This window comes from Coturnix japonica, chromosome 9, assembly GCF_001577835.2.
Source record: "Coturnix japonica isolate 7356 chromosome 9, Coturnix japonica 2.1, whole genome shotgun sequence".
Classification (NCBI taxonomy): domain Eukaryota; kingdom Metazoa; phylum Chordata; class Aves; order Galliformes; family Phasianidae; genus Coturnix; species Coturnix japonica.
In genome coordinates this window covers 20,002,941-20,017,351 of record NC_029524.1, presented here as the reverse complement: position 1 = coordinate 20,017,351, position 14,411 = coordinate 20,002,941, and the positions used below count along the sequence as shown (strand labels likewise).

General features: G+C 43.4%; 1 protein-coding gene across 5 annotated transcripts in view; it reads left to right on the top strand.

The window, feature by feature from the left end:
* The window catches only part of RSRC1 (arginine and serine rich coiled-coil 1), a 98,183-nt gene that overhangs the window by 59,286 nt on the left and 24,486 nt on the right, over positions 1–14,411 (top strand). For all 5 annotated transcript variants that reach the window (XM_015872093.1, XM_015872094.2, XM_015872096.2 and 2 more), the window contains one exon: positions 2,045–2,096. In XM_015872093.1, coding sequence (XP_015727579.1) covers positions 2,045–2,096 — 52 coding nt within the window. The remainder of the gene's footprint in view (positions 1–2,044; positions 2,097–14,411) is intronic.

The following is a 14,411-nucleotide window of genomic DNA, read 5'->3' as shown; positions in this document are numbered from 1 at the left end:
AGGAAATGGGATGTGAGCTGTTATGTAAGCTTAAAATGTTCTCTGCTCCTGATGTGCTTTGGGTAAACAGCCTAACAGGCAATTGATGAACCCAAACAGCAAAGCGCCGAACTATTACATTAAGAAGGCTGCGCTGCTTGGAGGCTGCAAACCATCTGACAGCTCTCCAGGTTATTTTCTTTTTGGGATTTCTTCTCCAGTTTTGTCCCACATAATAGCAGGACTGTAAAACTGCTGTGTCGATCTCGTGTTGATTGTGTGTATTTCACTGTTAGCTGCTGAGTGTTCTCTTGCAGCTGGTGCATCAGCTGGATGGTAACAAAACCAAGTCCTGCTTTCTGCATTGTCTGTAGGAGAATGATGAGTGTGGGTTGGGAGCGAGCTGCAAAACATCTCTCCTGTTTGCTCAGTAAGCAGCATCAGCACCATTACCTTCCTGCTTGCATGTTCCTGCTGTATCCATTTGCACATTGCCCACACGTTCAGGTTTAGGGAGCAGAGGGACCTGCAGCAAGTACTGCCACAGCCATGTCCGTGTGCATTCCTGACTGGTGGCAGCAACGAGGAGATGCCAAATCGGTAACATCCTTGTCACATTCAATCATTTAAGGTGGTCTGTGTCTGAAAATGTAGGAGCTGAAATCAAATAATGCTGGATAGATGTCGGACATTTCTCTGCTACTAATTCTTCTGGTTTTGTTTATTTTCTAAAGAAAAAAGGAAGTGTTTTTCTATCAGTTTTGATTTCGCCAGCCTCCGCTCCCTTCTGTTTGCTTTGCTTTGGTGTGAAAGAAAACTTCTCGGTCTCTCTTGTGTCTTTTTGTTTGGTTTGGCATTTTGTTTTGCATTGTGTGATCCTCTGTGGTGTTCTGTAATACAAGTTCTTCATTTATTTCCTTGGCAATTATTATTATTTCCCAAAGATCCCAATGAAGTAGCAATGACTCGAAAGGAATGCAGGCATTTCAGTATTAAACAAACACGTCACAATCTTTTTCATCACTTGAAACTCTGTTTATAAGATAGGAATGGTTTAGGCTTCTTTGTTGCCCTCTGCTTGCTGAGATGCATAGGTTGCTCTGAAAGTAATGCTTCCTATTTATTTCTGTGGAAGCTACACCAGATACAAAGAGCACAATACCTCTGTTTGGTAGAGCAAATCCTCAGCTGCCAAGCACAGCACAGTCACCACCATTAGCTGTGCATTCCTGCACAGACTTGGGGATAAGCATGTCCAGCTGTGACATGGTTGTGGTGAGCTTTTCTGTGGTGCCTGTGTTGGAAACTTCAACTTCCCCCCCAGCCACAGGCAGGGCCACCAACCTCCCCATTTCATACCAGCCCAGGCTGCCCAACCTGGCCTTGAACACCTCCAGGGATGGACGGGGCATCCACAGCCTCTCAGAAGTGTTGGGGTAGCAATATCTGTCTCCAGGAGCTGAACAACAGCACCAAAAGTTCCTGTGTGCCTTGACTTCGGTGCTGAGCAGAAACCTCCCAAACTTTTGAGATGCTTACAGAAATAATCAACTTCTGAACTGCGTGACAAATGTGGTTTGTGTATAGATTTAACTGTGAAAACGTTTGAGTGGCTTCAAAATGAGAGGGATGGCAAGCACATTGGACACAGTGAAACATCACTTGGAGTAATTAGCATAGTGGGTACACAGCCAACAGCATCGCTTCGCAGCCCAGAGTGCAGAGAAATACCTTGAGGAAAGGAAGACATCAAAACAGATAACAGGAAGTGTGGAAAACTTGCCATATTAATCACGTTAAGAGCCAATGGGGAGCTCCTTTGGGTAGCTGTGTGTAATGGGGTCGTGGCGGTGAAGGCCTGGCAGGGAGATGGGGCTGGGCTGCTGGGCATGCTGCTGTGCTGCTGTTTAGCTAGAAGTGTGCTCTGTGTTCAGTTTGGAGTTCCTGCTCAAGCCTCAGCTTCTCACTGAGGCTGGCTGCCCCCTGGGATGGTGGGTGTGCTGGTGGGGCCACGCGTGTCAAATGTGCAAGCACTTGTGAAGACTGACAGACCCTCTCTTTGCAGACTCCTGCCGAGCAGGCCAAGGCTCGATTGCAGCTGGTGCTGGAGGCTGCAGGTAAGTCTTGCTGTTACAAGTACCACTGCATTCTTCCCCTATGTATTTCTCTTTTGTGATATCAGAAAAGCAAAGCCTATCAATATAGTAATTGTATTGCTTTCTGTTGGGCACATGTCAATTCCACTTCTCCATCCTCAGTTTGGTTTATGGTTAAGCTGAAACTGGTGTGCATCATCACTGCCATTGGCTAAATTTCTCTATAGAAACAAAGAGAGCACTTTGTTGTCCTCATGTATGGCCTCGTGCTGCTACTGCTGAAACTATTCCAAGAAGGTTGGTTCTGTTTCTTCATTTTTTAGCACTGAGCTGCATTAGTGCAGGTAAATACTTATATTGATTGATCTGAACCAGTATCAGGAATGCTTAACTCTTTGAAATGTTTCTCTGTGCTGAAGTCTGTAGCCATGTTCTTTGCATCCCATTTTATTTTTCCAATTGAATAAGGTCAGTTTTTCAATTAAAAAGGAAAAAATCCAACATTTTGAACACATTGTAATACATACAGATTTGTCTGTAGTTTGATCCTCATCTCTAGTGTATGTATTCATAACTTAAAAGCAACAATTCCCATTGCCAGTGTTTGTATTTCCCTCTAACTAAGCCCTTCAGTTCTAAGAATTACCCATCTTCTCACATTCCTGGGTTTTCCTCCAGAAACGCATTTACCCTTTTATATTGTATGGTTCCAAATGCATTCGTTCTTCTCCATAACTTTTAATAAATCTTTGAAGCACGTAATGATAAAGTGGATGTGACAGTGCTGACCTAAAAAAGTTCAATTTGTTTATGCTGCTCACATATGTCAGAGCTTGTGTTTTAATTTAACACCTGGGAAGATGTTAAATACAGGAGATACCTGTGAGCTATAGATCACTGCAAGTTGGGTCCCAGAAATGTCCACAAACGTACGAAAGGCCAATGATGTTTTCTACTTTAAATATTCACAGTTGAAGTCAGAAATGTAGATTGAAGCTGTAAACTGTTGATAAAGAGCTCAGGAGTGTTAATCTTCTGCTCTTACACAAAATACGGGAAAAAGTGATTTCCTGTCTTTTGTAGAATGACAGAGAATCACAGAATCACCAAGTTTGGAAAAGACGGACAGGATCACCCAGTCCAACCATCCACCCATCACCAACAGTTCTCATCAAACCATGTCACTCAACACAACATCCAGTTGTTCCTTGAACGCCTCCAGGGTCGGTGACTCCACCACCTCCCTGGGTAGTACATTCCACTACCTGACCAGTCTTCCAGAGTAGTAGTAATTAACCTTTATTTAGGTGTTGGGAATCTTATATATCTGAGATCATCCTTCATCCCTTCCCCTAGACCCACGCTCAGTCAATGTTCTGCTGGACCTGTGGTTTGAGGAAAGATGCTGCTAGTAGTGTTGCTTAAGTTTGTTGAGGTGCAACCCTTAATTGTCCATTACTGTTTTCTCTGGGACTTCTCTCGATTCCTGGAGCACGTATAAACATCAGGGAAAACTTCTGGTGTTTTCTTCAACTTGGGCATAAAAAGAAACATGTATTTGTGTGCAATCAGCTTTTGCTTCACCAGAGTTTAGAACGTCCCAGGATTGTTCAAACATGAAAGCAGGAGCTCCCAGACCAACTCCAAGCATGGAAGGGTTTGGTCCATAAGCTGCTTGAGCTCTGTGTTAAACCAGTGCGGCAGCTCAGCCCGTGTTGATACCAGACAGTCAGGAGATGCTTTGGAGGTGTGATTCCAGATGGAGGCTGGGTGCAGAGCATTAGATGGTCTGCAATTTGCTTTGTTTCCTGTTGTGCTTCTGGGAAATATTTGCATGTCAGGGCTGTCTTCTCAATCTGAAGGTGTCTGTACATACAGCTCTTTGCTTTTCAATGGCCTGTTCACGTGTAAATGATGTGGCTTTATTCTTATGGCTTTAAGCAAGAGAAAGAACATGGTAACACACCAGTAGCATTAGGGGTTTTGGATGCTGACTTTTCCATGTCCTGTTTTCACGGCTTCAATAAATGAATGCTGTATTGTTGTGTTCCCTTCACTCTTTTCTACTCAATTCACCACCAGAAATGCTTGATTTTGGGGAAGGTGGGTGTCCATCAACCTCCTCATCAGATACAGCCCTATTGGGGACTGCAAGTGTAAGCTCTAAAGCTGCTTTTAGAGTCTTTGTCATTCATTTGGGAAATATCAACCGATTTCTCTGGAAGTCAAAAGAAAGCAAGTAGTGAAGCAGCTTTTTTTTCAGTGTGTTTCTTGCTTTTTAGCTGTTGCTCGTTGGAAGAGATAAGAATTATCTTCTGGTCTCTCCAGGAAGGCTGGGAGAGCGTGGTGCGTTCACCTGGTGGGGGACAGAGGGGAAGGTGGTCACAGCACGCCTGGGTGATCTGCTGGTGCCAGAAGCTTTGCCTCTGCCCTTCATTCGTGGTGGTGACCTCGCTGCACGCTTTGTTAAATAGTGCTTTTCTTTGTTAGCACAGATTAATTTCAGTATCTGTGTTCTCATTAAGGAGCGCAGCATTTGAAGACGCCGAAGCACTCCCCTCCCATTTTTAGGGTAACTGGGTTTTGATTTGCAAAAACTGCTGTGGGTCTCAGCTGCACATTTGTATTTTGCATGGCTTTATTCCGTTATCCTCCTTAATATTTAGGCACACGGAGGCCTTTTTAGTGCACTCTGACAGTACCGCAGCAACTCGCCACGTTTGAGCAGATGTTAAGCAGGCAATAGTTGAATGTTAATTTTGGGAGGGTGGGATGTTTAAGCCTATCTGAAGTATGTTGCATGTGGGCCTTCCAGACTTAGCTACAATGCTTTGTCTCTTGGGAGAATTTTAAAGCTAAACCTCTTTCTTTTTTCGCTCTATATGGACTCTCTCAAGTCAGTATAAAGCAGATCATCCCTCGGCTAAAGCTCTTCAGCTTTTGTTATTGGGCTCTGTAGGCCTGTAATTAGGCCTCCTGGCAGGCCTTGCAGGCCAGTTAATGGTCATATGGAGTTTCTATGAGGCAGCCTGGCTTTGTGCAAATCCTTCGCGGGAATACGTTTATGGGTCACTTCCTACCAGGACCGGGCTTTGTGCGGCTGCCCCCGGGCTGACAGGGAGCAGGTTCCCTTGACCATGGCCAGCTCGCTTTGCGCCGCACAATCTCCCACTAATCCCCAGTGTAAACAGAGGATTTAGCAGAGCTTCTGTCACTTACAGTTGCCAAACCACTTGGGTGTCTGTGATTCCTTTCCCAGCCTTCATTACCGAGAAGCACAGGAGATTTGGGCTTGGTGTGCTATTAAGCATTTACTCACTCATATTGCAAACGGTAAGAAAAAAGTTTCCCCTGTGCTGAATCCTGCTTCTCCAAAACTGATAAGCATGATAGGAAACCTCAGAATGTGAAAGGCAGTTAATTTGTGCCATTAATTGTTGTATGGCATCCATGTTTCCTCATTAAGATTAAAATACGGACAAATATCCCTAAATGGAAATGCACTGATATGAAAGTGGACCTTGCCAGCGATCGAAGTAGCCTGATAGTTTTTCCAAGTGGAGGTTTCTTATTGTCCGTACAAGGACGGTTACAAAAGGCAATTGATCTGGATTTTCAAAGGTCTGGAGTTGAAATAAGGGACTGGTCTATTTTTGGAATCTGCATTTCAATCTATGGCTGAAAGAGCATTCAAGAATAGGGCATTTTTGTGCAAAGAATTCTTGATGGAGTTTATTTAAAGGCAAGTTGAGAGCTGAGGCTCTAATCTGACATTAGCAAGATGCGGGAGAAATTAATGAATAGAAATAAGCGTTTGCCATTTATCAGATCTGTTTGGCAGTGGTTCTGGGTATCAGCTATTTTACTCATTATCTTTGAATTATGCTATCAGATTGCTTCCTCTAATTTTGCACCGTGCATCTTTATTACATTTTACGTAGCCCTTACAGAGACAATAATGAAATAGAAGCACTTCGTCTTTAGCCCGTGTAAGAATGCGAGTGTTTTATAATACTTGTGCGTTTCTTTATCTCCCCACTGTAATACGTTTTATTAGAGAGAAAAACCCTCATTTGTGCTCCCAGTGCCTGATAAACATATAGCCTGATATTCTCTGCTCTTGGTATCACAGCGGCTCATAACAGATGTGGCTGAAAGGACCACATACGTAGACTGTATGATTTTAGTCTGGTGGAACTAATAGGATCACTCGCTACTTTATAGATTCTTGCTTTTCTTTTTCCTTAATAAAAACTGTTTAGTTAAATAGGATGGGCTCTGTTTTGCTCTTCGCTTGCTATGCAGAGCAGCAAGGCAGGTCGGCGGCAACAAGTATGAAAACTTTCCTTTTATTGGTGCATAGCGTGGAGTGCCAAACGTGTGGGATGCTGATGGATTTGTTGGGTTGGGTTTTGTATTGATTTATTTTTATTATTTCTAGTTTTTGATTTTGGGGTTTGTGATTATCCAAACAGCTTTAGAAGGACAGATAATGACTGCTGGCTTATGTACGCAAGGACTGAAATAGGATGTAAAATGTAGGTTTCTGCGACACGGGTAGGATCTAACTTATAAAATAGCCCTTTATCCAGAGATTGAAATGTTAACCATTTTGGAAGTTGCTAAAAACTGGAGAATAGGTTAATTAATATAATTACTTTGTGAATATGCTCAGCCTGGCTTGATGCCAACTCCTTCTTTCTATCGGTATCAAACAGTTGTTTTAAGCTGTGTCCATCAGCACTGGGTTTTGCTTCTGTTTGTATGGGAGTCCTGTGTGTAAAATCATCCCACTGAACAATTTCTGTACGTTACAGCTGTTGATTTTAGGTGATGAAGACCTTTATGTTAAGGCATGCTCAGGTACAAGTCTGAGAAGCCGTTGTTCCCATTGCTGCTGTGGAATACTCACTTAGTGAACCCAATTCCTAGGCCAGCTGCTGGTTCTGACTTGCTCAGCAGGTTTCTGAACCTCCCCTCTCCTTTGGTTGTATCATGGGATGAGTGCACTGCGTGAGGTGCTGGTGTGGAAAAGCAATCACACAGGTCATAAAATCATGACAGGTTGACATCAGCAGGAGGAACAAGCTGTGGGTGATGTAGCAGTTTCCAACCAAAGCTCCTGCTCTGAAGTCTGACTGCAGGAGAATTTTTAAAGGAAAGTGAGGGCATCATCGTGCATTCATTATGGTGGACAAGCTTTGAATCCTTACTGGGAGCCTTCCAGGCTTGGTTGTGGTTCTTCCCATCGTGCTTAGTAATGTGCAGAGCTGTCAAGGCTGGGGAGGAGAAAAGCCTGAGGAGTTTCCGTTCAACCCAGCTGGCAGGACAGTGTGGGCATTTGAAGCTGCTCTGTTTCTCAGCTGAGCTTCTCACGTGTTGCCTTGTGAGAGCCTGATCTGTCAAGAGCCAGGTTTGCTTATTTTAACGCAGCCTCTGTGTTTGGAATCAAGCCAGTGCTACATTTAGTAATTACAAACAAATTTGGTAAATAGAGATAATAAAAACGACAGAAAACAGTGCCGACAAGAACATGGATGTTGGACTGAGATGGCGGCAGCTGTTTGTTATGGTGAGTGTTTGGTGAGAGTTGGAGGTGGCTCCATTGAGATGTACACAGTTGTTGAACTCACCTGGTCAATGTGCAGCAGGGAGCATTGCAGCCGGGCACGAGGGCTTGTACAGCTGGGCATTAAATACGTTTATTCAGACATTGCTTGCTCCTAATTTGTTGGCAAAGCTTCATAATCTCATTAGGGAACTAAAAAAAAAAAAAAAGAAATACTTTCTGCATGCAAAGCTACAGCTATATAATTAAGAGTCATTAATCCAAGTAATTATTTTTAAATCATATTAATGGTCTTGTCCTTATGGAGTGTGTGGTTTTGATGTGCAGCTGTTTTGTGTCATTGGCGAGCAAACAGTTATTTAATCAAGAATTTCTTCAACTTCTTTTTCATGGCTGCTGTAAAAATATGGCGTTTTAATTAAACAAATTGGAGCCAGGAATAAAATATATCGGAAAGAAGGTAATTCTCTTCTGCAGGCTGCAGCGCCGCTGTGTTGGTGTCCAAAAGCCATTGGCTCCAGGAACTTCTTTTAGGCTCTTGTAAGAGATAATAAAAAGAGAGCTTTGTTTGGAGCCATTGTTGCAGCGTGGATTTCAATGAGTGGTATAGATTTCAATGTGTATTTTTTTTTCCAGCCTAAGAAGGCCAGGAGTAGCTGCTAAATTGTACCCTAAAGAGTGGAGTATGGCTGCCTTTTGGTGTGTAAATATGGAAATCACTGTGTGAGACAAAGCCTAGAAGTAACTTTATTAGCCAGTGGACGTTCAGCGCCTTGAGAAATAAACCTGAAGCTGTTGGAATTTCTATTTCTTAGTTTTAATCTGAGAGCTGCTGTGCTACCAGGAAACAGAAGCATCTCAGACCCACGTTCTAACTAATAGGTTTTCAGTAACGACGTTGTAGCATATGGTAGACATGATTTTGATGCAAATATGTGTGCTAATTACGTGCAGATGAATCTTGCAGTCCTGCTATTGATCTTAAGTCAAAGACAATTTTTCAGTTAGCTTAAGTTTTATATCAATTCATATTTAGCAACTTTGCCCGGTAATTTAATTATGTGCTGCTTTGGCTGCAGAAACCATATGTGGTTGTGCAGCAATTTGCTGTTTAGAAATGCCTTTTGGGAAAAGTTATGTCTTAATATCGACAGCACAACGTTCATTTCTCATTGCTCACTATCTGTTGTGCCGTCATCTCCGTGGAGGTGCCGGCTTTGGCCTGTGGTCATTAAAGCATTGGCCAGAATGTGTGCCCTGAGGTGATGCAGCACAGGTAGCCTGTACCTTCCTGTGGGTTTCACAGCCCTCAGTTTGGTTGTTCCACAAACAGGACTGCAGAGCGTTTGGCTGTGCCCAAAGAGAGGCTTTGCAGGGCCTGGTCTGCTCCCAGGGCTGCCCTTCCCTGTGTGGTGAGCATCGTGCTGCAATGCTTAAGGCCTAATTACAGTAATGCAAAATCATTCTGGAATAACGGTGTCTTACAGAAATACAAGCGGGTTTAGAAATCTTAAAGCCCTGAAAATCTGACAGGAATTTGTGCATGTTGGGTGCAGTTCAGCTCTCTGTGCTTGTTTGCCCACCTGTTGGAGATGGTCAGTTCAGAAGTGCGGTCAGTCCAGCACCTGAAGTTCTCCCATGATCTTCCTATAACTCAGCTCTATTAATTCTTTCACTTGAACCAGGAACGGTATTTAACGTGGGTAATGAAATCCTTGTTTTACAGTTATTGAAAGAATATTTATCACGGCTTTATTAAATGTAGAGGAATAACTGTGCCATTTTTTCCGAGTGCTTTCGTTTGCTCATGTTTTCTTTGTTGACCCAAATGAATGAAATTAGAACAAACAATCTCTGAGTCATTTGTAATCAAGAGCTGATTAATGGAGTTTGGTTTCATAGCCATTATTCATTCGAGAACACCTGATATCTTTCCCATAAACAAATTGTGTTTGTCCAAATTAAGAAATTAAATGAAGCATTTGATGAGTTTATGATTGACCCTTCTAACTCCGAGCCCATTAGTCAATGTCGTTATCATACAGCACTGTTTGACTAATGTGCTGTCTGAAGAAGCATGTGGATTTATTATGATTTCTGATTAATGCGTGCTGCAAGCCAAACTACTGGATTGTAATAATTTTTTGATTTTCATTTGAGCAATCGCTGGAGATTTTCATCAGTGATGAAATGCGTTTGTGTCCCATTAGATTTAGAGATGATTATAAGGTGCTGGCTGAATAAATCTTGAAGCGCAGTGCTGGATGTTGTTCAGAGATGGTTTTTCCCTCCTAGCGCTGCGCTGCTGGGTTTTCTGTGGGGATGGCTGCCCGTCTGTTAATGGGAGCTTCTGTCTGACTGATATTCTCATGGCTGAGCCTACCAGTAAGAATTCCTGTAAAGATTTGGTTTATGAAATGGTGCGAAGTCTGTTTTAAAACTGGGCTGTGGATGTTTGGTCACTCTGTCATGAAAAGAGTTTTGTAATACTGACAACAAGAATGTGCGTAAAAAGTGGATGTTAAGATAGGCTTCTATAACAAAAAGGTGGCTTTGCTTCAGTAACATTCTCTCAGCTATTTCAGGAAGTGTTCTCTGTGTTAATATAAGTCTGTTCTGTGTGTTAATAATTTCATCTAAAGACAGGAGTATTTTCCCTCAGAAAAGACCAACCCAACCAGTACCTCGTATTGGAAGCCCAGCGTAGCCTTCCCTGAGAGCTTTGCATAGCAGCCATTGCAGAGTGCATTTGGAGGGTTCAGCACAAAGAAAATCACCCAAAGATATGATGAATAAACTTGCACTGACTGCCCAGAGCTACATTTGCCTGTAGCATTTAAAACTCCTAATTGCTTGCCTGGCATTAAGCTGCTTAGAGAGACCTGAACAGGCACCAGCAATCTCCTTTTGATCCTAAACCAAAGATTGTGAAAAGGTGAGAGCAAGTGGGAAGTGAATTAAAGCGCTGCCTTAAAGCCTTGGATGCTTTCTAAGAACTGCTAAGGCCTGAAAATGAAGACGGTAAATAAGTAATAACAACGACCTAATGGCAAGGATGGTGAAACTGGTGTTTATCCTGCACTTGAATGGTATCTTTGGCACGTAACCCATCCATCTGCACACGTACACACACACCTCTCTGCTGCCTTTTGTCAAAAGAAAAGCTAAGCTTTCACGTAACACTCTTCCAGATAGGAATTAATATGCAAAAGCAAGAAAAGTTCACACCGAATTAAATCTGCAGACAATAATTTTGGCTGTGTTGCCACAAGTTTAATGAAGAATTGCACTGTGATGCTTGGGAAAGGGCAGAATGGGGTGTTTGTTAAATGGCAAGGAGGAAACCTCGTGCCCTTTGCTATATCGCTTGTATTGATTACTGAGAAAGAAGAAATATTTTGAATCACAGCTGACTCAAACAATCAAATACATGCACGTGTGTCAGATCTTCCCATTAGTTCTCTCCTATTTCTGTTCTGTGCGGCTGCAGTGTAATTCATTATTAAAGATTTCTGGGCAGACTTCTTTGTTTAAGCTGTCGTGTATCCCTTTATGTTGTTAAAATACCCACTGGAATGGTTTAATCAAGGTATTGTTTTAAAGGTTTGGAGCATTTTAAGCTGTTGATTTGAAGCCCTTGGGAGGGCGCTGAGAAAAGTGAATGCTGTTGTGATGGTTGGCCTCTTTGAGCAGGGTGAAATCCTGACTCCATCAACTTGTCAACTCAAGGCAAGAGAACCTGAGGGAAGACTCTGTTCTGTATGAAATTAGGGTTGTGTTCATCTGGTAAGAGCACAGGTGGGGCAGTGCTTGGGGTTGGGCTGAGGGTGTCCAGTTTGGTCAGTGAAGGTAAATGAAGGGCTGGGTGTGTTGTTTGTTGGGTGTTTGTGTAGTGCTGCAATGGAGCAGAGGGGCAGATATACCTTGTGCTGAGGGCTCGTGGTAGCTGGACCTATGTCCAATGGTCTCATGAAATGAAAGTCGTTGTATTCATTGCAATCACCAGGTTCCAACAGTCAAATAATCCTAAAGAGATGTTGTGCTGTCATCATCCTACAATATATTAAGCTGTTCATTCTGAGCTGTATTATAGAAGTACAGTTATTATATGTGGGTGTTCCAATTATTTTCAGTGACGCATAAATTTAACCATAATCAATGCTTATTCCCTGTAGGGATCCCTGCAGTACTTCCATTTTCCATCTCCCTTCTTTTCCTGCCTACCCATCGCCTTCAGCTGTCAGAATCTGTCATGGAAGATCCAAAACAGGTTGTATGAAATCTGCTCACATAGAGGCCTCCTTTACTGAAGAATGTAGATGTGACCCTGAGAATAGCCTGTGCTGCTTTGACAGTGCCTTTAGTACTGAGAGGGAGGCAGGTGGTGGAACTGACCCATGCAGGGATGCACTGCATGGGGACCTTCCCTGCAGGGTGACCTGGAGCTGACAGGAGTCCGTGCCAAAGGGTGAGAGAAAGGAGTTCTGCAGAGATTTGAGCTGCTCATGGCCCAGTGAGCTTAACTCCTGCAGTATTATCTTCAAGTTTCTGCTGCAGCATGCCTGTAGTTTTTAAAGCTCGTTAAGCTTACCCAATGGGCTTATTTCCAGTAGTGGTGGGACACGTATTCTGATGTGCTGAGTGCCAGTCACCATCCAGGCCACCCTGACGTCGTGGGTGTTTTGTTCCAGGGCTCAGCCTACCAACAGATGATAAAAGGAGCCGTGCTCTCCAGCAGATAAATTTACAGTATTCAGCTGTTTGTAGGTGATTATGCAGGGCTGCAACAAAATAAAGCCTAAAGCATCCTATTAGCTGTGCCGTTTGTATGGGTGCTAATACACTTTGAATAAAGCCCTCAATTACTGAGCACTTCTGAGTCCTGACAAGACAGTCCCATGACGTTAATGGTATCTTTATAACCTTTTTAACTTCTTGTTTCTCTGACAGAGCACTACAATAACAGCGATGGGTTTGCCCTTGGCAAGCAAAAACTCATTTTGAGAGGATAATAAGTATTTACTATTTAGATAGCTGGCAATAAAATTTCTCTGAATGAGATTTTCCTCAGAAAATACCAACTGATTGAATTACTTTCTTTAATGGACTGGTGAAGCATGTAATAACAGTTTGTTGAAGCAGTGAGTCTAATGCTGAGCTTTTCATTTCGTTTTTGTTTGGTGAAAACACAGGATTTTTTCCAAACTTTCTCCATCATTTCCTTACAAGTCACACGGGTGGGTTTCTTTCAGTTTAGTTAAGTGCAATAAACGCCAGTGGTGACAGCCAGGAGTTTCCAGGATCGCTGTGTGTTCAGACCAATTGCTGCCACGCAGTGTAAGTAGCTGGGTATGGGCAGAACCTCGTGCTGTGATCTCAGCTTGTTGCAGGGTTGCTCTCACTCATGTATTGCTGCAGACCAGAGCTGGGCACTGTTCTACGGCAGGTCTTGCAGTTCGCAAAGCCCAAGGTGGCATCTCAGCACTAATTCAGGAAGTACATGTGTGTGTTCATGTGTACATATGCAATACCTTCAGTATTTTCCCTGTCTGCTGGAGAATTTCATCTTGTCACCATAAGAAAATGCATTGCAATTGGATCCAGAGCACAATGCCCTTATGTTAAACAGCCCTGAATATGCATACGGTAGGAGCACTGATCTGCAGGCTTTCCTTTTCTCTCAGCCCCCTGGCACAGCCCTGCATCGTTTCAGTTGGCACTTTGTAATTTCAGGAACTGTGAATTCCTGGCACTGGGAAGTGCTGGGGATCCCACCTCACACCAGTTCTGCAGCACTGGAGGAAGAGGGTAATATTGGGTAATGTTTCTTTTCTAATGTAAACATCCATCACAGTGCAGAGCTGCTGTGATGCTGCAAATGAATCCATAAGCTGCACTGTGTTTTACTTTAAAAACCAAAATCCCCCAAACCACAGCTTTCCCCCCAGCTCAGCGCCTCCATTGGAAGCTCACACAGCACCGCACAGGTTTATGAATTGAACTCTCACTTTCTTTGGACGTACTGGACGGGGTGAGTGATGGCTGTATCTATTTGCCATAAAATTTTAATTATGGGATAGGTATGAATCATCGCTCCTGCTTTTTAAAGTGTTAAAATATTAGAGCTGTGTTATTTATGATACCTGCGGGGGCAGATGAAGAAAATGGGAGGGATTTCAAGTCGGTGCAGGCTGGATCCTGACCTGGGCTGATGGCTTTTGTACCCTCATCAACACGAGGTGCTGCCGTGGAGCTGCTTGGATGGACAGACAGCGCTTCTCTCACAGGTACTGAGGCTCCCACGCTGTGAAGCCGGGCAGACGTTATTCATTTCATTACCTTAACAACCCCATGGCTTTCAGTGTTGCAGTGTATGATCCTGGTGCTGTTGCAGCACTCTGCTGCATCCCCTCCAGGTGCAGGAATTGCAGTGAGCCTCGTGTGCTCACTGATCAGTACCAGACCGAATGTTTGAACAGGAAAAAAGAGGTAAAACAACAGGAATTGTGCAGGGTTTTGGTACTAGCTGCTGCCGCTGTAACATATCCATTATGGGAGTCTCAGGTTTTGTCCCAGACTGAAGCAGCACATTTAAACACAGAAATCCTGCAGCACCATCAGAACACGTGTTTCCCAATGTATTTATTTTGCCTTTTGGGCCGTCCCTGGTTCAGCTGTATTTGGCCGGTCCAGGCGTTACTTTCAACACCTCCCACTTGGAATCTCTCTTACTGAAAATGAGATTTTCCCTTTGCTGGGAGCCTGGC